Source organism: Ptychodera flava, chromosome 12 (genome assembly GCF_041260155.1).
Source record: "Ptychodera flava strain L36383 chromosome 12, AS_Pfla_20210202, whole genome shotgun sequence".
NCBI lineage: Eukaryota > Metazoa > Hemichordata > Enteropneusta > Ptychoderidae > Ptychodera > Ptychodera flava.
Genome location: NC_091939.1, coordinates 31,229,739 through 31,256,357, shown reverse-complemented (window position 1 = coordinate 31,256,357; position 26,619 = coordinate 31,229,739). Strand labels below are relative to the sequence as shown.

The 26,619-nt window shown below is 38.1% G+C and overlaps 1 protein-coding gene across 6 annotated transcripts in view; it reads left to right on the top strand.

The window, feature by feature from the left end:
• Positions 1 to 24,510, top strand: part of LOC139145666 (sulfite oxidase-like) — a 438,941-nt gene extending 414,431 nt beyond the window's left edge. The window contains exons 1-6 of one of the 6 annotated variants that reach the window (XM_070716952.1): positions 9,145 to 9,332; positions 11,261 to 11,424; positions 18,511 to 18,601; positions 19,615 to 19,674; positions 20,992 to 23,592; positions 23,681 to 24,510. In XM_070716952.1, the coding sequence (XP_070573053.1) occupies positions 18,534 to 18,601; positions 19,615 to 19,674; positions 20,992 to 22,747 (1,884 nt within the window). In that variant the 5' untranslated portion in view covers positions 9,145 to 9,332; positions 11,261 to 11,424; positions 18,511 to 18,533 and the 3' untranslated portion in view covers positions 22,748 to 23,592; positions 23,681 to 24,510. Of the gene's footprint in view, positions 1 to 9,144; positions 9,333 to 11,260; positions 11,425 to 14,205; positions 14,345 to 18,507; positions 18,602 to 19,614; positions 19,675 to 20,991; positions 23,593 to 23,680 lie in introns of those variants that run through there. The other 5 variants (XM_070716951.1, XM_070716954.1, XM_070716956.1 and 2 more) reach the window with 5 other exon arrangements.
• Positions 24,511 to 26,619: the final 2,109 nt, after the last annotated feature.

Below are 26,619 nucleotides of genomic sequence, written 5' to 3'. Positions count from 1 at the left end.
TGTGGATAAATGTGTGGAATAATCGATAGATTTTCTGTATTCCTGTTGTCCCACTTGATGTTTGTTCCTTCACTGCGGATGTTAGGATGTTGGGATGATGGATACATGTTCTTGTCAACATGTTTTGTGTCGTAAGTTTCTGTCATAAGGTTGCATATTTCTCTGACATTTGTTCCGAGTCATCTGCCATAAACTTTGTGTGGTATCACTGGTTGACGAGTTATTTTGACGCTTCCTTATTATGTAATTATCAGCGTCTAGAACTGCTGTTCCACTTCCATTATCTAACGCTTTGATCGGTACCTCGCCATTTTCTGATAGTATTCTCAAAGTATTCTATTCTGTCTTTCACAAAGAAAACCTAGTTTCAGGAAATTTATGCAAGAACATTAAACTAGTCTTATTAAAGTTATTATTTACTTTGGGCATTGATAAACAAATGATCACATATGCAAGTTCAAGTTTATTACATTTATGGTTGAGTTTTATTACATTTATGGTTAATTTGTTCATTACATTTGTGGTTGCAGGTTGTTACATTAATGGTTGACAGTTTTATTACATTTGTGGTTGATTTTATTACAATTGTGGTTGATATTACATTTGTGGAGATTATTACATTTGTGGAGGCTACTAATGTGACAGTTATATGAGAAACTTTAACTTTCTCAATAACATCATGCAGAATTTGCTTTGTATATGTCGATATACAACCAACTTTGAAAACTTCAGGTTTTTTACTAGATCAAGAAACTTCATGAAAAATATAGTCGTCCTTTCATTTAATAGCATACATACGGGCGACGCGCTGACCCGTAACGTTTATTTATGGGCAAGGGCGAGAGGAAAGCCAAAAATTAACAGCCTACTTGCCGAGCCCGTAATTTGGCTTTCCTCGATCCCGCGCCCATAAATAAATGTTAATGGTCAGCGCGGAGTCTGTTATTTCAATTATATTATCAACGAACCCCGAAAAACCGTCAAAATCTATAAAAAAAATCCCGTGCGAACGACAACGGCGCTGCGCTGCAAAAATTTTGCAAATCCGGAGATTTTGCGAAAAAAAGCGTCTAAACTTGGCCCACAAATGCTCCATTTTATTTTGTGGTTGATTATGATCTTTGTACAAATCACAATTTTCGTTTTAGCCGTAAAGTTACTATGTTTACGATGTAATTCATATTTACGGGCATAAAAACAAACCATTACTGTGTATTTGTGGGCATTCAAGTGGTTCAGCTCGACCAATTAAAACGCAATGGACAGGGCATGATAATATAATTCATATTTACATATTACAGCAGATCTATAATATTTCCACAGTTTTGGGCACACATTACATATTATATAGCAGCGCATATAACGACTGTGTTATTGACCTTGCTAACAGAGTAATTGGCATCTCGTTTTTCAAAATCCTAAATGTTTTTAATCTTCTCATTGCTTCTCTGCAAATATTCTTGAGTTGGCAATTTCTTTCTTTTTTATAACATCTCGTTTAGTCATTTGTTCATCTCCACGTTTCCCGGGAGGAATGTGAAGATGACAATGTCTAACTAAAAGGTCGTCGGCGATAGTAAACCCCTCGTCAGCCATTTTCTCGTCGTTGTTTTCTAGTAAGTCATAGAACCCACACTGTCGAGTTAAGTGAACGTCTGATGTCCTCCCACCCAACGACTCAGAAATGAAATTAAACATCCCACAGGGCATTATAGAAACTAAAAATTTAATAGTTTGGATCCTTTGGTGTTTCAATAAATACTTCGGTGCAATCTATAATGTGACGAACATTCTTGTATTTTGAGTTTCTGAACTTTTTTGGCAGATGTTGTATTGCAATTTTTTTCGGCGGATTGCATATTCAACATTTCAGTTCCAAGGCCAAAAACCGCAACAACGTGTTTATGATGTTACTTACAGTGCTAGAGCTCACACTAAAACGATCTGCGAGATCTGCATTTGTACTCCTTAGTCTAAGTTTCATCAGAGCCATATAAGAAATTCATAGTCGACGTTTCGGACCAGACTTCTTCGGTGACTGCGTAAACCTACGTACTTTGGTTGAGATTTTACTTTGCCCTCTCCAGTAAGACAATTTAAAAGACCTCTCCTTTATAACATTGTCGAACAAAGTGTCAAAAGTCCTCCGATTTGGCAGTCCTGTGATTTTTTTTTATCTTTTTATCATCAATAAGATTTACATGACTGAAGGGTTGTTCAGTCTTGTTTCTGAGCTTTGTTTTCAAATTTGTATTTCTCGTTTCAAGATTCCGGTTCGAGCAATTTTCTTCTAATCAAATAAATTCATGAAAATATTGGACTTTAAAAAAAAAACCAGACACGTGTAGGGGTATGTATCATACTGTCTCAGGTTGTTAAAAAAGAGGATACATGAGATATTGACAAATGTGTTCATGGCGTCAAACACAAAACAACTACTTCTTCAGAACTATAAGTGTCGTATTTGAGCTTATTGCTATGGAAGTATACAAAAATAAAAAAAGCAAAGCTATTGTCTGCTCGGAATAATTCAGCAACCAAGCCATCGTCGTTTTAGCAAGCCATGTTGTTACGTGCAGAGAAAACGAACAAAGGGTGAACTCAGCAGTTAACGTTTAAACAAAATTTATTACGAAAAAAAAACTAATTGCTAAGTCAGGGATAGAGTACAAGCTTTAAAAGTGTACAGACTACTTATCTCAGCTGGGACGGCAAAGCTCCAGTCTCAGAGTTGTAACAGTCTGTCGGACGAATGAACAGTCCTTTGGCTTGCAGGCTTGCAGTTGCACAAAGTCCACAGTGTAAATCCAGCGTTGGCAGTGAAGGTCTTGAAAAGTCTTGAGAATGACTACTGCTGGAGTTTAGTAACACACAAGAGACACGATCCCAAAAGTCTGACTGGAAGCTGTGCACGTCCCTTTTTATACACATGGGTTTACATAAGGGCATATAAGAACAATCTAGAACTTTTATTGACATGCTAATTACTGTTCTAAAATTATCTCTCTTACACAACTAATTAAATTTCCAGAACATTCCAAACATGACTAATTGAATTCAAGGTTGTGAGGTCATTAAGGGCAGTGACCTTGAGAATGTTCTAGACTAATTGAACTCAGGTCATGATGAGTGTGGGGGAAATGACCTACATAACACACCCCCTCTTCAAAAAAAGAAAATTTTTCAAAGAAAAATCTTTCTTTTACAAATGTAATCTTGAAAAGGATTTAAGTACTCAAATTTTGTTTTACTCTAAAGTAAAATTTCTTGAAAGTGAACAACAATAAAATTTCTTGAAAGTGAACAACAATAAACTCTAAATACGAGAGAGACAGTCTGCAATTAAATTGTCTCTGCCTTTGATATGTCTAATGTCAAGATTAAACTCCTGTAACATTAAACTCCATCTTAGCAATCTCTGATTTTTGCCTTTAAATTTCTGCAGAAAAACAAGAGGGTTGTGATCAATATAAACCACTATTGGCTGATTTGAAGAAGTAACATAAACTTCAAAATGCTGTAAAGCTAATATCAAAGATAAACACTCTTTTTCAATTGTAGAGTAGTTTCTCTGGGATTTGTTAAATTTGCAAAATTTGTTAAAAATAGCAAACAGGATGATCGGTCCCATGACTATCCTCTTGAAATTTGATATCGGAAAAACTCGAAATGGCACTGAATTGGCATAAAGTATGCATTGTAAAGTCCAGTTATTTTTATTGAGTTCGATAAAGTCATTGTTCGGCAAATACTTGGCTTCTCTCTGGAGATATTTCGCTTTTGTTGGATTCAGTCTGTATGGATGTTGTTTTACAGGCTTACTGTCCCCAACATCAACGTCGTGATAGATGACGTTTGTCCTCGTTGGAACATCTTGAAACAGGTGTTTATATTCGTGGAGCAGTTCTTTCACCTGTTGTTGTTGTTCTGGCTGGAGGTGTGCCAACTTTGTAGACTCCAGCTTCTCCAGGATTTCTGAGTTCTGAAGCTTGACCGAGCCCAGCTTTGAGTTTAGAGTATTTTCACTCAAGTCAGTTTCAGTATCACTATCTTCATAATGGTTTGAACTGACTGCACTGACAGGCTGAGTTATAGTAGGATTATCCCTATCCAAATATGGCTTAAGCATATTTATGTGACATAGCTGTTTTTGTTTTCGCCTGTCAGTGTTATTATGATGTAATTTAAATCACTCAATTTCTTATCAATTAGGTATGGCCCAAAGTAACGAGCATGGAGTGGTTTGCCAGGAATTGGAAGTAGAACAAGAACTTTTTGACCTGGTTCAAACTTCCGTTTTGAGGTGCTTTTATCGTATTTGGTTTTCATTGACTGCTGAGATGACTCAAGATTTTCTCTGGCTAATTCACATGCTTTAGAGAGTTTTGTACGAAAATCTGACACATATTGCAAAATATTCAGACAATCATCATCGTCTGATAGGAATTTCTCTTTAACGAGCTTAAGTGGGCCATGGACTGTATGTCCAAATACAAGCTCAAATGGGCTAAAACCAAGAGACTCCTGAATTGACTCTCTAACAGCAAAGAGCAAAAAATGAATTCCTTCATCCCACTGCTTCTCTGTGTCAAAACAGTAGGTCCTAATCATGTTTTTCAAAGTTTGATGAAATCGCTCAAGAGCACCCTGACTTTCTGGATGATAGGCGGATGACCTATACTGTTTAATGCCTAGCTGATCCATTACTTGTTGAAAAATTCCAGACATAAAGTTGGAGCCTTGATCGGACTGGACACATTTAGGGAGGCCAAATAAAGTGAAAAATTTGACTAAAGCTTTCACTATAGTCTTTGTCTTTATATTTCTCAGTGGTATGGCTTCTGGGAACCGAGTTGATGTACACATTATTGTCAGCATGTACTCATTTCCTGATCTTGTTTTTGGTAGGGGCCCAACACAGTCTATTAGTATCCTACTAAATGGTTCTTGAAATGCAGGAATTGGCTGTAAAGGGGCCTTTGGAATGGTCTGATTTGGCTTTCCTACCATTTGACATGTGTGACAAGTTTTACAGAAATGTGCTACATCCTGCCTGAGATTAGGCCAATAAAAGTGACTGAGAATTTTATGATAAGTTTTCCTGACTCCTAAGTGACCAGCCCGGGAGTTTCATGGGCCAGGCGCAATATTTCAGCACGGTAGGGCTTTGGAACCACAATTTGATGTTTTATAGCCAATCGTCATCAACCAAAACATCTGGAGGTCTCCATTTACGCATGAGAATACCAGACTTTGTATAATAGGAAACAGAGCTATCTGAAGTTTTACCTTCATCATCTACCCTGTCAAACAAAGACAAAATATCTGGGTCTTTGTGTTGTTCTGCAATGAGATTTGATCTAGAAAATGTCTGACTTTGGTCAGCAGAAGTTTTACTGGAAGTTTCAAATCCACGAGGGATAACGGAATGTCCGTGTCAAACACCTGACTGAGAAAGGTGTCATTTAAGTCAACATCTGTGACATTATTTTTGAGAGTATTTTGATTCTCAGAAGTTTTCTTTGACATGGCTCGAGTAATGGCACATGATGGGAAAGGCCGGGAATGTCTTCCTCTATTGGCTCTGGTTTTGATCTAAACTAGGATTATCAGTCACAAGTGGATTAGTAATGACCTTGTCCCCAGCAAGGTCGTTTCCAAGAAGAAGGTGAATCCCTTCAAAAGGCAAAAAAGGCCTAATACCTAAAGCCACAGGTCCAGAAACAAAGTCCGAAGACAAATAGACATTATGGAGAGGAACAGGAATGAAGTCATTGCAATCTACCCCCTTAATAAGAACTTTAGAACCTGAAAATGACTTTTCAGAAAACGGCAGGGTATCTGCCAACAAAAAGACTGGGAAGCCCGGTATCTCTTAAAATTTTGACAGGGGTAGCGGAAGAGAAATCACTAGAAAGTGATATATAAAACCATCATGAATAAATGGTTCGAAAATACCCATAATGCTATCTTGAGAAGAATTGACCTTGACCTCATTAATTGGGGATGAGAGGGGTTTAACCTCAGAAAATGTGTTGCACACATTATTAGACTCTAATTGAGTTGATGAAGAAATAAAGCCGGTGGGCTTAGATCCACTTTGACCACTTTGACCTTCACGTTTTCTTTTCAATTTGAAACACTCTGACATTAAATGGCCGTCTTTCTTACAATAATTACAAGAAAGTGTACCGAACTGTTTGTCAGAAGGAGATTGAGACTTGGGATCTGATGATGTGGGAGTGTTACTTGAACTCTGTGAACTGTTGTCAATTTTCTACTCTCCTTTGAAAAATTCTTGGATGAAAAGGAGAGTTAAATTTACCTGCATTGTGTCTGTATGAAAAGGACTGGGATGGTTTGCTGAGAAATGAAGATTTGTGGGTCAATGAATAATCATCGGCCAAACGTGCAGCAACCTCCAATGTATCTGCCTTTTGTTCATTGATAAACGTCTTGATGTCACTCCGGATGCACCTTTTAAATTCCTCAATCAAAACAAGTTGTCGTAATTTGTCATAATTCTGACTGACCTTTTCAGAAGAGCACCAACGATCAAACAGTTGTTCTTTTGTTCGAGCAAATCAACATAAGTTTGATCCTTCACCTTCTCACAATCCCTAAATTTCTGACGGTAAGCTTCAGGCACCAACTCATAGCCTTGAGAATTAATTCCTTCACAGAATCATAATCTGAAAGCCTGCTCTACTGACAACTGAATGTAAATTTCTCTGGCTTTACCCACCAAAGCACTCTGCAAAAGCATAGACCAGGACTCCTTAGGCCAATTCAGACTCTGAGCAATTTTCTCAAAATGAAGGAAATATTTATCAACATCCTTTTCTTGGAAAGGGGGAACTAACCTGAAATGCTTAGTGATGTCAAACTTGTCTGAAGGGAAGAATTTTCCTGACTGTCCAAGCTCTAAACGTCTCATTTCTAACTGCAGTCGGTGTTCAGCTAATTCTCTTTCCTTTTTTTCCTCTCTTTCTTTCTCCCTTTGTCTTTCTTCCATTTGCAATTCTTTTTCTTTCATTTCCAATTCCCTCTCTTCTGTCTTTCTTCCATTTCTAATCTTTCCTGCCTTTCTTTTTCTTTCTGTCTTTCTTCCATTTGCAATTCTTTTTTCTTAATCTCCAAATTTGTCTGCAATTCTAATTCTAATTTTCTGAGTTCAGAGGAAGACTCAGGCTCATAATCTTTTAAGGCAGACTCCTCAAAATGGCCAGAATTAACTAAATGTTTTGCAATCTTGAACTGTATTTCTCGCTTGCGCATAGATCTTTTGACATCTACTTTAAGGAAATTTGCCAGTGCTATGAGGTTGTCTTTTCTGAGGGAATTAAATGTGTCCTGATCAAGGTCATCCATAAATTCGTCTGGTTTGAATTCCGCCATGATTGAATTTTGCTGAGTTCACAGTATACAGTAGTTTTGAAAAGGCTGTCAAAATGTTGTCAAACGGCTAAAAATATTCGTCTCCCGGACGAGCCCCCAATTTGTTACGTGCAGAGAAAACGAACAAAAGGGTGAACTCAGCAGTTAACGTTTAAACAAAATTTATACGAAAAAAAACTAATTGCTAAGTCAGGGATAGAGTACAAGCTTTAAAAGTGTACAGACTACTTATCTCAGCTGGGACGGCAAAGCTCCAGTCTCAGAGTTGTAACAGTCTGTCGGATGAATGAACAGTCCTTTGGCTTGCAGGCTTGAAGTTGCACAAAGTCCACAGTATAAATCCAGCGTTGGCAGTGAAGGTCTTGAAAAGTCTTGAGAATGACTACTGCTGGAGTTTAGTAACACACAAGAGACACGATCCCAAAAGTCTGACTGGAAGCTGTGCACGTCCCTTTTATACACATGGGTTTACATAAGGGCATATAAGAACAATCTAGAACTTTTATTGACATGCTAATTACTGTTCTAAAATTATCTCTCTTACACAACTAATTAAATTTCCAGAACATTCCAAACATGACTAATTGAATTCAAGGTTGTGAGGTCATTAAGGGCAGTGACCTTGAGAATGTTCTAGACTAATTGAACTCAGGTCATGATGAGTGTGGGGGAAATGACCTACATAACAATGTTAATTAAAAAACTTGCGGAAGTGTTTTCAGCTCAGTACTCTAATGCATAACATGCTCTTTTATTTCTGTGGTGAAAGTATGTTGAAATAAAAAAAAGAAACAGAACCATAAACAGAATGTAGGCCCCCTATTATCGAGTTTGACACTAGGCATTTTTACATGCATGGTTTTGGGAATAGAAAAAAAAAGTGTATTTTACACCAAGTTAGTCAAAATATGGAGAAGGCACATCAAAAGTTCCAGCTTTTATCAAGAATTAACAGTATTTGCCAAAGTCTGAGCAGTCGGTTACGTTCGGTGTTGCAGGTTCGACCTGGAGATTTCCCATTTTAGGCACGGTATTGTTCTTTGTCACACGGTCTTTTCCTACTGCCGAAACCGTATTTTTTATGATATTTTCATTTTTCCCATTATCTACTCTTTCGTTTATTTCTTCCGTGTTTATGTTCTTCCTTTTCTATAATCTCTGATGCACCACCATTTTTCCCCTTTTTTCCAGCTAAATGCGAGTACAAACTGTTTGCTTGCAATTGGCTGTCCGGATGACGCGTGCGAGTATCGGAAAAAACCCAACTTTTTGTTATATTGCCAATATTATAACATAATTTAAAAAGAAAATAAAAAACAAGAGAGAAACAACATGCAGACAATATTAATGAACGACAAATACACGAATAAATAAATAAATACATAAACAAGCTCATAAGAGAATGGTCGAAAATGTTTATTTATTGGTATTCAATCTTTTGCTCCTGTTACATCATGGAGGAAAACAAGTGGTTACATCAGTTATCTCGTGCCGTCCTCGGGTCAATTGTGGGGCACTTATCAAGATTTGAAATTGACTTCACCAACCATGACTATGCGAACAAGTAAACCTCTCTACAGAGAACGTGTATGCATGTATGTATTATCAAAGTCCCTCCACACTTTGATATTATCAAACTCTCTGGACACAAACTAAAGCAAAATCAAGGTACTACTACTACTCGCTGCTGTTGTACTCGGGAAGCAGAAATTGACCCGCTTGGATAGGACGCCACCAAGCGCCCGCACAACCAAACACCGGCCTCGATCCGATCGTACGGATAATACTGCACTGGTTCAATCTGGATTACGAACGGACATTGCGCAGTTGCAGTGTTATTGCAGTGCCCAGTATGTGATAGGAAAGCAACAGGGAAGGCAACACATGTCAGATGTTTGAACTTTCCTAAAGATAACCAGTACAACGCTTCACCGGTAAGATTTTAGCACAGAATGCGTTACCTTGTTTAAAACATGGAGGTAGGAAGAGATGACATATACTACATCTGAATAACAGTCGGTGTGTATCAACCGTGTGCTCCAAACTCCATGAAGTTTTTCAAAATAGTTTGAATATGTGAAGAATATCGAATCCCTTTTCTAAATCCACATATTTTAGTTTTTCACATTAGTCCACATAGGAACACGCTAAGATCGATAGCTATCTGTGCTAAATCTTGATTCTCAGACTCACCAGCATGCTGCTGGCGTGGTTTACAGTAATATGGTGATGTGTTCCTTAGGCGTCGGGCGTTTACATACAGTGTACAGACTTAGATATAATTTACTCATCGGAGAATATCAAAATATCACTCCTTGTTTGTAAAATTGTCTACCAGTTTCCGTTCATTTGCTCATTGTGTTTGTCTTTGTGCTTTCTGTAGCTGATCGTTGAAGCCGCAACGCGCAACGGTTGCATGCAATTGTACTAGTGCTGTGTACTTTTCCACCACGGGCAGCCATTTTGTTTTTGAAAGACTTGATTGACCTCTTGACCGACCTTCAATGGCAGTGCACGTGACCTGACCTGTTTGTTTATCTCGTGAGGATGTAGTATATTTCCAACTACAAATAATCGCTTCGGCATTTCAGAGAAGGGAGGGAGTGTGTGCAGCACTTAGAAGGGCCAGGATAAAAAAATTATGATGGCAGAAATTGCACAAAGGGATACACAAGCAGGTGAAAGGAGACGCCGTTGTTGCAGCAATGTTCTTCATTTGCTTTCAGCATTTTTTAAGTTCTTCTTGCCCCTTTGCCCAGACTGACACTCAAAAAGTGATTAAAATCATAATTAGCAAAATTGAAATGCCTCTTATTTAAAATGTAAGAACAAAATAGCTGTTTTTGTCATATAATAAAGAACATAATGTGGAAATTTCAGAAAATTTGACCCAGCCAGAGTGGAGTTCAATTCTTTTGAAATTTTGACATTGGGAGGAAAAAGAAGCCAGGAAATTGGGTGATATGCATACATTTGCATAAATTAACACTCCTTTATCACACAACTTATGACCGGTTGACAAGCTAAAAGGTGAACACAACCAATATTTTAATCTTGGGTTAACAAATTAATTAAAATTGAATGAATATTTGCAAAACACTGATTTTTGAGCAAAATTCACTGTGTTGGGTGCAGCGCCCCCTTAATTGATATAGTCTTTGCAGCCAGAGTCCTCCCATAAAGGCCTGACTGTATTGTACTGTGTATTTAAAAGGGCACACTTGTTGTTGTTATGATTTCCATACCTGGTAGGCTGACCTCAAAAATGATAGAGCGTTTGCCCCAGGTCAGGCCAGGGTACAGGTATATATATCATTATCAGGTTGATCTATGAATACAGACAGTGTTTTGCTGCTTATTGCCGGTCAAAAGCCCTTTTCTGATGTGACCAGTATTGATACGTTGTCCATCAATTTATGAAGATTTCAACTCTGACCTGCTGGCGTTTTCATGTGGAATTGGCATTTTTTGCGGGAATGCTTTTGAACAGTTTCAGACAGAGTCAGAAATCAGGATTTTTAAGCCATTATGTTGGACACGGTCCATGTTCCAGGAATGGTATTGTGTGAATTTGAAGCAAAGCATGTGTCCCTATTACTTTTCGATGCTGCACACATTGTTAGCATTCTGTTACTGCAAAAGTCTCATGCAGAATTTTGCAAACTTGGCTTTACAAAGTCATTGGTGTTTCAACTCGTAGAGCATGTTATAGTCCTTGTTTATTACATTTTGTTTGACACCCAGAACATAAATATTATAACCAAGGTGCCTCTTGTTAACAGATGTCCATTTTCATATACCTGTCAGGGTAGTTAAGCAGTTCTCCATGAATTAATCATTGACATTCACACTGATTTTGTAGGTATGCTGTAATGGTAAAGAAGAAGTGTATGATATAGAAACTGTCAAGACCAGATCTTCAGGATTTTCATCGCTTGGAAGTGAAGGAGGGAAAACAGTGTCTCCAATATCTGAAATTACATTTGCCAGGTGGCATTTCATGGAACATACTCAAACTTTTCAAAGGTAATTCAGTCCAAACAATTTCTCACAAATTTGATTTCATGAATTGATTTGATGTTCTATGTGTTCATAACCACTCATTATTTGTCCAAATATGGACTTGTTGTTTTAGAAATATCAAAATTACCAGTCATTAATTTGCATATAGCCTATCACTGTGGAGATGCAATTTGCACAAAGCCAGTCATTCGGCCAAATTAATTTTAAACTGACAGGGATGTAGATAAGAACTAGTAGTTGGCAAAAACAACTGGTCGCAGCGCCGCACAGCGCTGATAAGCATTTCTCAAAGAGGTACTTTCTCCTGTCATTCTGCCATCGACTTTTGGAATTCCAATACGTGCTTGTGAGCTGAGCGGAGCTACCTCCCCGATTACGAAAGATCAGTGAATGTTGAGGTAATTGTGGTGAAAATATTTTTAAAAAGTTTTTGAAAAGAAATGTAGTTATGGCGCAGTTACATTTAACATTGATTGTAATGTTCCTTCTGTGTTGAAGTACATGCTCCATTGATCCACACAAATCTGCTGAATTGTACTCACAACACAGGTAAGGGTACATGTACATTTTTGTAGATCGCCAATGCTCAAGACTGTGTATTGAATATAATGTAGCAGGTTGCAAAAACCTTTATCTCTCTCATGATCAGACAAAGTCGGTAATTAGGGTAAATTTGTCACTCTATTATTGTGTACAAGGTGTATGTTCCATGTTGATACATATGTTTTATTTGAATACCGGTGTGCATCCAAAGTTGAGTTGGTAGAACCATGTGTCAGGGTCCCTTGTCACAAAAATGAGGACACCGCTTGCGTTGTGTCCTCATTTCTGGGCAAGAGACTTCATACATGGTTGACAAACATTCCATTAACACAAACATTGGTGACTTTCTGAACGAGATGTAGTGGAATTTCGATGATGTATCGGTGAAGTCTCTTCATCCTCGTGTCAGGGTGAATTGTATTGAAATTGTGACTTGCCATTGCAAAGCTTGTGATAATGAAACTTGTGCAGCCATTAAAGAGGGCTATGTATACATTTGTTATTTTTCCACCACTGAAGTTTCAGATTCCGGACCATAAGGTGAAGCACAATCCCTCCACTCACCGGTTTGGAAACGCCTATTTTTTTAATGTGTGAAGTACCAGATTAGGAATTGTATGTGCATTATGGTTTGGCATCCGTATTTCATACCCATTTTCGTCGCGTTTTTCTTTCGAACATTTGTTACCCAGAACCACTGATATTTACTCTAATATGTGAAGCCTGCGTCAACCATTTCAAAAAATGAACAATCCATTAGGTTTTGGAGAGATCGGTCATTTGGTTTTGTTGTTTTGATTTCCGTAAAACAAAATGGCGGTTACGGTAGCTCGCCTGCATTCCAATGCAGTAAACGGCGTTTTCTCACTTTACCAGTCGCCTGATAATAAACTTTTACGACAGGTATCACATGAAATGTGGTGTTTATTTTGGTGTGGGGGTGGATTGTATTCAAACAAAATGAAAAGCATTGTAAAAATAGGGACCCAGGCATTTCCCAACCGGTGTGTGGAGGGACTGTGGGTGAAATTATATGGCTAGTCAGTGGCAGTCATTAAAACACTTACAAAAAACTTGAACAGAACAGACATCATGATCTTGAACTTTGAAAGGTCAGAGGTCATGTGCAACTAAAGTTACACCAATGATTTGTTTGTTGCAACCATGTCTTCATGGAAACTAATTTAATTTGTGGTCTGTTGCTTTGTCTGACCGAATTTTGCCTGTATAAACCTGGTTTATGTAAAGTTCTTTCAGTGAACTAATCTGTGACATTTAACAAATTGATTCCATGCTTTGTCACATTTTGAGGAGTATGGTAAAGGCATTAGTTTGCCAGCGATGCACAGTCAAAGCCCTAGTGGCCTACCATTAGATACATTCATGCAAGATATGGCCGGCCACTTGGCCTAAACCGCATGTTGGCAAACTAACAGTTTTTGATGTCACAAGATCAAATTTGTTTGCAATCTGTGAGCAGTTGAGTTATTTGGGTATGCATAGATCAGAATCAAGTTGATTTCGGCTGAAAGTACCTGGTAGTTAGAAAAGTAGCTTTTCGTGTGCAGTTAAAATTTGGACTGCGGTCGCCATTTTTGTCTATAAGACAGCAGGCTGTGGTGGGAGGCCGTATAACGCAGGGAGCACACATCATCATGCAGGGCTAGGTAAAGGCTATTGTCTGATAAAGGAACTGTTCAAGATCTTATTGACAGGATTTCTATGGAAGGGAAGTGAAAGTGGAAGAACAGCATGTCGTAGAATTCTGAAAATTTCAATCCTCTTTGTTTTCCCAAGGTGTGTGCAAATCACACTCGCCATGTTTTATTTCATGGAAAGTATATCAATGATACACTTTGTCACTCTGCTATGCAAGGGTCATTCAAGTATATTTGAATAAGAGAGCAGTAAAAACATACTTGCTTTAGGACACACTGAAAAATTAGATTTTTTACCCGTGAAACACACTTACAAGCGAAAATTATGTAAAATCAAGTGACATGTGTTACTATGATGTACATTCCTCATATTTGTGCTCACCATTAAGATAGGTTGTTTTCACTAAATTATGCAAAATAACTCTGAGAAATGACGTAACATAGTATACATACTGGCTTGCAGCCCTTGATGAAAATAGTGTTATCAATAGATTGTTGGCACATATTCACATCAAATTGCAAACAAAATTTACACAGTTAGTGCACATTGGCAGAAAAACAAGTTATCTTGACCGGTTAGAACTGGTTTATGCACCAGCATTAAATGTTAATATGAACAACAGCAACTCACTACTTGCAGTGCTGCAGTGGTGGATGTTCAAGATCCTATTACAATTTGAGCTTCTTGATCAACATCAAAGTGTTTGTACATTGAAGTTAAGGTGAAGTATTTCTCGATTGTTCTACTATAACACTCCAAAACCCATTGAATTAAGTACCATTATTTAAATGATTCATCGTGATGTGAGGAATCTTTCATATCATGTTCAAGTCTTGAGTACTGCGATGAACATGGCACAATGGCATGAAGTACTTGACAATGTAGGGTGAACGAGGATGATTTGGAATTTAGGTTAGAGTAACCTTGACAGAGAGTGGTGGTGGCTTGAACAGTGAATCACTTGCATATTATTGTTATTGATGCAAACAGGGATTCTGTAACACATGGTCGGAGAGGTCAAAGTTCAAGGATTGTTATTTTCACTTGGCCTGTACGTTCCTTGTTTTTTTCTTTCAATGAAAATACCAAGTAGGTTCATTCATTTGTTGAAATGACTTGACATGACATTAATCAGTAACTTTATAATGATATGACTTAGCTATTTCCCTGTTCACATCTTGTTTTTGCTTTAAAATATTACGGAAACTTTGGTGCGTGTCACGTTTTTCTTTCAATGGTTCTACTCCGGAATAAAAAGGACGCGATGCGTTCTACACACTCAGTACGCCCAAATAATCACGTGATGCCGGTACAAACAAGCCCACATGTGTACTAGCGCGCATGGAAATACACGTACATTTATGCGCGTTTGCGCACATGGCTTTGTTTACACCGTGGTCGATTCGAATTCCGGGTTTGGCCTATTTTGTCATCATTGGAAAAAAAATTCAGAGAGTAAAACTAAATTAGTTTAAAGAGTCAAGGTCTCAAAATCGAAATACATGATAATACAAAAAAGGGGTTGTCAAATTCCTATTTTACTGTCTTTTCATGTACATATACTATGGGAAAGTAAACATTCTGTATGATGATTTATACACGTCTGTAGTTTGTACAAATTACAGCTTTAGGCAAGAGAATACATTGAACAGCAGTTAGTCTTTCTAGTTCTATTGTTTCTTACCCTCCTTTCTTATCGGACATGATTTCTGGAAATCATCACTGGAAACAAACATCTCTACAAATTTTAAACAAAATAACGCATGATAGCTTTAAGTTTAAGCAACTGCAAAGTCATGATTTGCTGCTTGCCCAAGGGATGGTGTTCATGAGGAAAATGATGATAACCCAAGTTGATCATTTGTTATTAGTTTTATTTCACCGAACAAACTCTTTTTGATTTCCAATCTTTGTGTAGTGTAGAGGTAAGTGTTACTGCCGTGAACCGCTCTATCTCACGATTGCCATACTTCAGTTTGATTGTCAATGTGAAAAATGGAGACAGTGTTATTTGTAACATCACTTGTCTACAATTGCACAAAAAAGTTTAGTTCAGCTTGAGTTAAGTCCTCTTGTTTGTTTGGAATCCATCGTTGGTTTGAAGCCATTGTTATACAGTAAATACCCAAACCATGCACCCAACAATTTGGTATGTGTAGAAATCCAGTATGCCAGAACACGACAGTTAAATGTCACACGAAACAGAGTTATATTACTCTATCAGTGCATGTGACTTGATTATGTCACCCAAGCCATTGTACATGTAACTGTTTGTTCTATATAAATATCACTTAAGTGGATCTTGGAACTGGATAGCACATAAAGTGCGATACACTTCTTCATCGTGGAAATGCAGAGTTACATATGAATGTGCTAATGGAGGGCTCAACACTTCATGTTTAGCTGTCCTTTCTAGCTGTATATTGAATCAGTATGAATAAAAGCTCAGTTCTCTCACAAAATGTAATTGAACCAGACATTTTACATACATTGTCAAAATCTATATTTAGAATTGAAACATCTGGCATACTTTTACACTGGTACAAGGTTCTCTTTTAATAGGTGTGTAAACAGCTTGCCAGACACCTCATTGCTTTTTTGTTTGTTTTACGTATTGCCTGAAGTGTAGGTGGAAATATTGAACTGGGAGTGTTTATGTTTTGCCATTGTTTAGTCGCCAAGGTTTGTCTGATTTTGATATATTTATTAAGTGAATCCAACCTTGAAACATTTGAGATACAACAAATATCTGCTGTCTGTAAGAGTGGCCAGCAAGCCACATAGCCCCTTCACATACCTTCACACCCAATGAAAAGACAATGGAAGATGATTGTTCCCAGTATGCGGTTATGTTTCAGACCATGGAAGCCTATTTTTTTAAATGTCCACATTCAGACTTGCAGATAATCATCACGCATGGATATCTAGTCTTCAAAGTAATCTGAGACAGTTGTATTTGACTGGCAATTCAGAGATGGAAGTATGAAAGACATGTCAATATTTGGTAGACAATTATCTGTAAATTGATGAGATACGCTCGATGTGTTATCAGCACCTGATAAATTATCATCGTTGGTATATTGTTGAAAAAGGACAGGAAAATATGTCATGGTCAGTCTTAGGGACTGTCTCATCTTGTCGCATAAGTTTAAACAGCGAAATTCATTCGTTTACAGGAAAGGGGGCATGGCCACAATTCAGTTAGTGAACTCCACTTTTGCAGTCTTTTATTTTGTGATCAAAAGTCCTCTTTACATCTTTTGCAAAACTAAACAAAATCTGCACTCTCATATCAAAAAACTCGTGTCATGCTGTTTTGTTTACACTCAAACACAATTTACCAACTGTAACATTGTATCCTAAACTTTCCATTCATCAAATTTTAAAAATAAAAAGTATCATATTTTTTAAATTCCATTGTATCTGTAGACGTTAATTGCCTTGTTCACATTGGCAACCAAACTGAAATTTGGACCGACGCAAAATAATCTGCCTTTTGGGAACAGATTTGGTCCGTGTCCGCACTTACCGGTACCTGAATTTTGGGCGGACGTAAATTTGCCGTCCTTTGTGATCTCTGACCTATCAAGGTTCAATCAAGATGGCAGATTTGAATACTGGCGCGCTGTTTCTACTGTTCATGATTTTCCGGCGGTTTTTACGCACAAGAAAGGCAGATATGACTACAACTTGTCATTTTACGCTCCTCCGTGCTCCAGCTCCAGTTAGTCCCACGAACCGCCATATTCTACGCGCCAATGTGTTACTCAAAATGAACATGTGAGGGCGTCAACTGGGACCAGGGCTGACGTAAGGTGTCCACACAGGCAATTTGCGTCGGACCAAATTTTGCGTTGGCCCTGCGTCGGCCCTGAATCCCCCTTTCACCGGGACCAAACTGTGTCAGTCCAAGCGGACGCAGCATGTCCACATTGGTTATTATTACGTCTGCCCCGGCCCTGCACCGGCCCTACCACCGACGCAAAGTGGTCAATCTGAACAGGGTAAATATTTTGCACGTTTGAACTTTCGTTTAGGGGAGGGTATTTTGATCAAAATGAAGGAATTTTGTCTCTTGAACAATTGCAACAATCTGAGATGGTCCCTCATCTGGTTAGGTAATCATGGGTTCATTCACCTCTTTGCATAACTCAGGTGTCTGTGCCCTTTGCACTTGTTGAAAAACAATATGTAACTGGATCATTGAACAGCTGGTAGTAAACACTCCATCGTCATGAATATCTACAGGACAGAAAACATTAGCCGTTATTTGTTGGGTTAAACTGAGCACAAGAGTTTCAGTGCTGTCTATAGGGGCAAAGTTATTGTCAGTTGTGTTTTGTCAGGTGTCTATAAAGTACAGGATCAGAGGATCTAGGAAATCTGTGAGCTTTTTCTACAGTACTTGTAAATCCATTCAATTTGTCAAAGCCTAACTTCTCATGGTAGTTTAAGTTTAATATTCAAAATTAAACTTTTACATTAGCTATGATTTATTCACTTGTTATTTACTCTCAAATTTTTACTTAACTTTTCTGATTTACTCTTGCTCGGGTTCATTTTGAAGTTCTTGGAGCAAATAAAATTGTCACCATCTTATTTGGTGAAATTGAAAAACTCTATTTTTACCCATAAAGTTAACACTGGGGGGCCAGCCATTTTGAATTTCCAATATGGGTAAATTTAAGGTACTTTGTTTCTATAGTACCAAAATTTGCACAGTGATTTTTAATTTTGAAAGAGATAGTTAAATCTTTCTTGTTGAAATATTGAGCAAACATTTCACAAAGTACATTAAAAAGAGTACAATGCTGTTTTTTCTGCAGAGAGTAAATCTTGGATATGACGGAATGTAATATGTTGGTGTTTTCATTTTCATTTCAGCAGCATTACACGCGTGAGAGGGCAAGATGTTTGCCAGTACACCAACAGTCAGGACTCTTGGAGTATTGGCCAGCAGAACCCCAGTTTTCTTACGGTAAGTGTGCACCATGTACAGAATAGTCAAGAATTGATAAGAAAAAAGCTGTTTGAATTCCTGAATGAACAAGAAGGAATCAGAAAAAGTAACAACGAATTTCAAACGTGGCATAATAGATATACCATAGTATGAGAATTTTCTGAGCAAAGACACAGGCTAGTTTCATTTTCAGTTCAAACACACCCTGATGCTTACTGAGTTAAAAACTCTCACACAAAAAATGGTTTAGTACCTACATTTAGGAGATATCAGAAAAAAAACAGCATAACTACTTTCAGTTCAAGTGCATTTCATTCATACATGTACTTACATGTACCTTGAACCAAAGTGTGGGGGAAATAAAAAATCAAAGCATAAAGACAATACACTGAATTGTAGTGAAATTACAGCCACTGTGGTCTAGAATATAGAACCCTTTTCTGGAAGGTCTTTGCTTAGAATAATTTCGCATGACATGATTCAAGACATAAATTGATTGTTCGCTTAGCAAAGCAGGCATGTACCATTTACAAACAAGACTTAACATGTGTGAGTACAGTACCATGACTTAAAAAATAAATCAACGTGATGCACAACTTTTATTTCCTTCTTGGCAAAATGATTTTTCCAACATAACGTAATTGTTCTTTCTTTCTGTGCATCTGATGTTGAAACCTTGAACTTGACAAAGATAAATAACAAATATGCTGAGGACAACAAACTCAACAGCATTAGTTACAGGTTACAGCCAGAATTATTCACACACTCACATACACAGAGTTGGATGGTTTGATCACCGAAGCTAGATATACACAAAGCATGGATATTAGTCAATTGGATCACTTCAACACGAAGATGGATACTTTGCAGCAAGAGTGTATTTCTAATATATATGTACCTGTATATTTTATATTTGTATGTTTTGCAGGGCATTTAGCAAACTGAATGTAACAGTATTCATTTATCAATACAGACTATTTACTGTACTTAGAGTCTAATTTCATTTTCCGTCTTTTGTTACATGCACACAGGAGCACTGGGTTCAGACTCTATCCAAATCCTTTAGCAAGCACAACCATACCCATTTACAGGTAGGTTTTCTGGTAGTCAGTGATATACGCTACTTGCAACAAAGTGGCAGACATAAGTGGCATTGTTGTTGTGTTATTTTGATGCAAATAGTCCTTACCATTTTGGATTTTGAGCAGATGTGCTCTTAACCCTTGACCTATGACATCATGGGGACATTTTTGTCCGAGCCAGGTTCAAACGGTTAATGTATGTCTACGTATATTTACAGCTTGATAAGTACTATGTACTATTCTAGGGAGTCAATAAGCAAGGCACACACAACTCCACATACCATGATGCACATTTACTACATGTACATTCAGAATACATCCCATGCATACTGCCTAGCTCAGATAAAAGGAGTGCCTGTGGCAAGCATTTGCTTCATAACTTTCAGTTTTAGTTTCAAAATCAAAATATTATTTGATTTTTTCTTGTCATCACCATCAATATTATTTATAGGTAAACATACAGTGACATCCATCTTTCCTTACCATTATTGTCACAACAAATGAATGAAATATAAATCAGAAAATGTACAAGACTTTTGAAGTTTTCTATCAAATTTCACATTAAAAAGATGTTTTATATACCCTTGAAATTGTATTGGAAATAAAAGCAGTTATTCCAGATTCCCTATAAAAATTTGTTTTCTGATAAAGAAAGGGAAGCGTTTATTTATTGACTAAGGTTGTTGTGTGCTGATTTTAAGTTGTAGAGAAGAGCTGAGCAGTTCCGCAATTTCATCAATACTAATTTATCAGATACACATTTACTCTTCATCAGTGTGTCTTCAAGAACAGCATATAAATGTAATTTATGACATTGCTAAATTTACCCATTGGCATCAGTTCTATCTTGCCGCTGAACAAAGCGCCATGGCCCCTAGAGGGCGCCCTTCCATGTCTTTGTAGAATGCCGTCACCAATCATTTGACTAAAGAGACATGTCTGTATCTGAGTAATACATCATTTTGTTTCTCTTCATTGGTCAAATTTTGTTTACGTTTGCCCCTATGTTAGCATTTGATGGATATTTTCTTATTGAAACAATCATTTTGCTCCTCAATGTTTCAAAGCGAATACAGTATTCATGGTGATCTTCGTAAATGTGATTTAGTGTAACCTGTGGACCACCTTTAATGATACAAATTTCCAGCGCCGTATAGAATTACTATATACAACAAGTGCTGGAATTGTTAATGCATCCACATTATCTTTGGTACATGGGACAATATTGGCAATGGTAGTCAAAAAGTTAATTATATATTACAGAAAAATCCTGGGAGCTGTAAGTAATACCATTTAAATGGGAATCTGAAAATTTTTCTCTTCTAGATGCGCATCTGTGTTGACAACAAACAGAACAGCCTACACACAAAAAATCAGTTCTCACCAATCTGAAGCAGCAGGGTATCAACCATGGCAAACCTACGGCAAACATCATTTCTCCACAACATCCATACCAAAGACAACAAGGTTCGGCTTGTTTGCCAGCGCAGTGGTAGCAGCCATGGGAGGGCTTGGCCTCATGCTCTACTGGCAGCGGGAATACACCCATGCTGGAGAAAAAAGGAGTATTGAAGCAGCCGGCATTGCTGTGCATGACATTGCAAATGTCATGGAAACTGAACCAGAGCGGGGAGCATCTTCAGATGCTCAAAGAGCTCCTGGAACGGCCATTCCTGGCCTGCCTGTTTACTCGGAAGATGAAGTGTCGGATCACAATGACAAGAATAAAGGCTTATGGTGCACCTACAAAGATGCCGTGTACGATATCACGGAGTTTGTGGATCATCATCCAGGTGGCGATCGCATTCTGATGGCGGCTGGGGGAGCGCTGGAACCATTCTGGGAAGTCTTTGAGATCCACAAAACCAGTCTTGTCTTCGAACAGCTGGAGAAATACCGCATCGGTAACCTGTCCCAGCAGGGACGCAGTAAACCTGAAGTTGATTCAAATGATCCATTCCGCAATGACCCAATCAGACACCCGGCTATCATTCCGAGTGCAAAGAAACCGTTCAATGGAGAACCCCCGTCTGATATCCTCATTGAGAAGTACATAACTCCCAGGGACTTGTTCTACATACGAAATCACCTTCCTGTCCCTGATGTCGATATGAAAGAATTCAGCTTGATTATTGAATCACAGGACGGGCACAAAACCATTGAGCTGTCTTATGATGATCTGAAGAAATTCAAGGAGTACACCATCACTGCAACATTGCAGTGTGCTGGCAACCGCAGAAGTGACATGGCAAGGTATAAAAAGGTCAAAGGTCTTAACTGGAAGCAGTCTGCCATCGGCAATGCCAATTTTACCGGGGTCAGACTGAGGGATGTGCTGTTGCATGCTGGTATCAAAGAGAATGACCCAAGTGTGAAGCACATCCAGTTTGAAGGACTTGACACTGATCCGTTCACATCTGAACAGTATGGTGCCTCGATCCCGGTCAAGAAAGCAATGGATCCAGAGGGTGATGTACTCCTAGCATACAAGATGAATGGAGAAAAGCTATCACGCGACCACGGCTACCCACTGCGTGTCATCGTTCCTGGGTATGTGGGTGCTCGTAACGTGAAGTGGTTGACAAGGATCATCGCATCTGATGAAGAAAGCCAGAGCCACTGGCAGCAAAATGATTACAAAGGATTCTCACCGTCTGTTACCTTGGAAACAGCCGACTACTCACAGGAGACGGCCATCCAGGAATACCCTGTACAGTCAGCGATCTGTGTGCCGGTAGATGGAACCAAAGTCCCAGCCGGAAACAAAGAGATTAATCTGAGGGGATACGCCTGGAGTGGCGGTGGTAGGGGCATCCTACGAGTAGATGTCTCCATCGATGGCGGCCAGACTTGGCATCGCGCCGATCTCCACCAGGAGCCACAGCCGTACAGTCGCAACTGGGCCTGGACTCTTTGGGATATCAACATCCCGATCCCGGAGAACCACAAGGGGCCGCTGGACTTGGTCTGCAAGGCTGTGGACTCTGCCTACAATGTACAGCCCAACAGTTTTGACGGACACTGGAATTTCCGCGGTGTCCTCGCCAACGCCTGGAGCCATGCGAAAGTGATCATCGAGTGAACTGCTCTGAGCAAGGAAAGGTTGACTGTCTTGAAATTAATCCATTGTTATGTACAACAGCTGAATTGCTCATGTGATGGCGTACATCCACGCACATTGATTGAACAACTGAAAATTGAGTTTTTTTCTGGTAATATTAGTTTAAGAAATTTGTACCCAGTAAAACATAGTCCTGTGTATAACCTATGATTAATCTCCATACTATGTTTCTTGAAAAACAACAGTCAAGATTACAGAAACATAATCATGAAATTCATGCTATACAAAGTGTATTGAGTGTCCTTGATTGACACTCGGGTGGTGTTTTTTATTAGCAAGTCGTACATGACTGTACTGGGCCCGGCAATATTTTATGTCAAACATCAAAATTGTCCTTTGAAGATATGCAAGAGAAAAAACTGTGAGTTGGTCCCAGCAATATACCGGTAGACCTATCGCAAGATTTACCAGGAGAGAGTTCTACCATGTAGAAAGATATTGGTGTTTAAATTACTAAGGAATAATGAGCATTATTTTGTAATTTAATGTTGGAACAAGTGAAATATCAGGGTACATCACTTTTATTGTGCGGTGTTAGAAATTGAGGCTTTCTAATTGTAGCACTGTTGCCCCTTACCAAACCAGCTTGGTACCACTCCATAGTATTCTGTGGCAAAGTTTGATTACATGCATACTTGGTAGGTTTAATGAAATTATCTTGGCTGTAATGAAATTGTCTTGACTGTGATGATATTGTCTTGGCTGTGATGAGATCATCTTATCTGTAACAAAATCATCGTGGCTGTCTTGGCCGTTAGGAAAGTAACATCAAGAGCAACATCATCCAGTGATTCAGTTCCGTTCTTGTTTAACCTTTCACCACCATGGTTTGTCCCAAATCCATTGTTTTCTATGGTAAAGTTGGACCTGTACACAGGGAACTGGGGGTGAAAGGGTTAAATCAATCAACACCGTGAAGGTAAAGTCTACAGCACTACGCAAACTTCCTGGTTTGTTTTTGGTTAGGTAAGAGATACAGAAAAAAAAAGTTATGCTGCTTGAACTGTGACTTTACAAATTTGTTCAACTACACGTTAGAACTTCCAACCATGCTAGACCACTACGCACTTTTGAAGTACATGTATCACAAAACAAGGTAATATGTGGGTTAATCGATTTTCTTAGATTTTGCTTTTTGATGAAAGTGAAGAATTATTATGAAAAAAAAAGGAAACATAGGGATTGTGTAAACTTACAGTATGAGATGACAAAACATCTTTTGAAAGTTCACGCAAATTTAAATTTGAAGTTTTAACTGATAGGTGTTTAGTGGAATATATAATTGAAATGAGCAACTGCAGCTGATGCCATGAAATCTTCAAATTCCATTATCCAATTTTTTCTGTTCAAAGAGACTTTGGAAGTCTGCTTGTGGAGTTTAAAGTCTTTCACAGAAGATAAGACTGAAAATAGATTGTCCATAGTATCTGAAATAATACAAATAATACATAAAAGAAAAAAAGTACCCGTCGTAACCAATCGGGAGAGAGTAGAAGCGGTAACTCTTATGACACATAGATGAGCTGTGTGTGTCTCTGAAAATGATCATATTGATCCGACAAAAAAATGATGTCAAAAGTGATATAGTTATTTGAAAAAAGCAGTGTTCAGTTTAACACTTTAAAATTGAATCTGACACCTTCTTTTCTGGTATGGTTTTGGCATTGAATTCCAAATAGTAGTAAACAGTAATGATGGTATGAATAAAGTACATCTTTACTCTATTAAGCATTTGTTGGTGTGATTTTTACAGTCTCAAATATTTTACATCAGTCTCACTAAATAATGATGAAGTTCTCAGGATTATTTACCAACTGAATCTTGGTACTGGTATTTTTATGCTGACATCAGAAATGTGACATCCACACACAAATTTGAAGCCTGAAGGTTTCTTGGAGTCTGCATTGGTGTAGTTTTGTGATGAGTCAACTATCATGCAGTTTGAAGCTATGTACAGCAGCTGCTGTAAAGACACAACTATTCATTCAGGGGTAAATTTTATCTTGATATACCCAGTGACAAGACCAGTCTGAGGAAAACCACCCCTTCAGAATGCACAGTCAGTGGTAATAGCCACAATTCTCCTAGATTCTCACATTCTGAGACCACTCACTGAACTGAAGCAAATTTCTTCTGTACACAGAACAGCTTTGTCCGTATCTCAAAATTCTGAAAGAATTGCTTTGATGATTATATCTTTCGTATTTCCCACTTTGAATAATGAGAAGATCAACCTTTTCCAAGGAGGAGACCGCATTTTGTAATTTTGTCAACATATTTTTGACACCCACACAATATTTTCAAGGAAACTGAGGGAATAAGGTACGTCTTATGTTAGGAAAAGAGAGGGTTTTGATTTTTTTTTAAGTTCATGACAAAGGCAATTTGCATGCAGGAGGTATGATGAGATCAACTCAGTTGCTGATAGCAACCTTGAAAATGGAACTTTTTTTAGCACCTTCAAACAGCAACTTTTAACAAGATTAAATACCGTTGAGGGCGCTTCTCTCTTCCCTCTGATACTGCTTCCCCTAGGTCATATGATGTATTTCCCATAGAGCATTACTGAATAACCCATTAATCTTAAAATTCATACCTCAAGAAAGAAATGTATTTATGATCGTTTTGTAATCAGACTTTGTAATTACGTCATTCAAATGCAGGTAAAATGTCTTTCTGATCTCAGCAATATAGTGTTTATGTGTAAAGTGACAATGACATATGTTCACCAGCTGGGCAAAACTGCCACTCTCCCGTCCCTTTATAATTAGACCACGGTAACTAATTCTCTGCAAGGTCAATTAAGTTTTAACCGATTTTCAAGGACAAAGAGATTCCACAATGGTCTAATGGCTCATTTACATATTTTTCCCGTTTATTGTCTTTTTTCACCCATCTGTAATGGTGTAAGGATTTCATATTTTCAACATTTCACTAGAACGAGGTCATTTCTTTGTGATCACTTATAGCCTGAAAACTATTTAACAACCCTTGTGTAACGGAAGATCTGAATTATAAACATGATCTAGCTCATTATCTATTAAAACATTATGCATACACTTTGGTCAACTCCACTATTAACCTTACTTTAACATAGTTTTAATGTAGTTCAAAAAACCACGACTTTGGCCAACCTATCATGATTCATTCTTTGTAATCTATCTAGAAATTCAACACTGTTCTGTCAAGCACTGTCCATCAGTAGAAATCTCGATTCTGCCGTAGAGATGCATCATCAGGGAAATAGAATTCCAATGAGTTGAAACATAGGTGAAACTTCAAAGAGGGTAACGTGTAATGCCCAGAAAAAAATATTTTGTGGTTTTTTTTAATGTTGGCACCTTAGAATCGTATCAACATTGCCCAAAAAAGTTCTACATGTTTATTATTGTGTATGTTTGCCAGGTGCACCCGCACCACACAGGTGCCCTTCATTCTGGGGTTGTTCAGCTACCTGGCCGATCTGACCTCTGGCAGACTCATTGACTTCAGTGTTTGTACCAGAAACACTTGAATCTTTATATTCCTCGATTTGCAATTACTGATCGTGCACTGAATTATAATGAGGTAGTGGTAATTTGACCATTGGGGCTGGACTTATACATCTAAATCACAAAAAGTGGAATGCGGGAAGACCCCAGGCCCACTGGGACGTGTGATCATAGGATATGCGCCATCTAACGGCATACAAGTAGTTTTGCACAGGCTAGGGCCAAATACGTCCCAAGTTATCGGTGACTTGTATAATAATTGGGCATAAATATTACGCTATTAAATGACAGTCACATCTGTTCACAGATTTTATACTAGTTTTTGGCAAATTAATTTTGGGA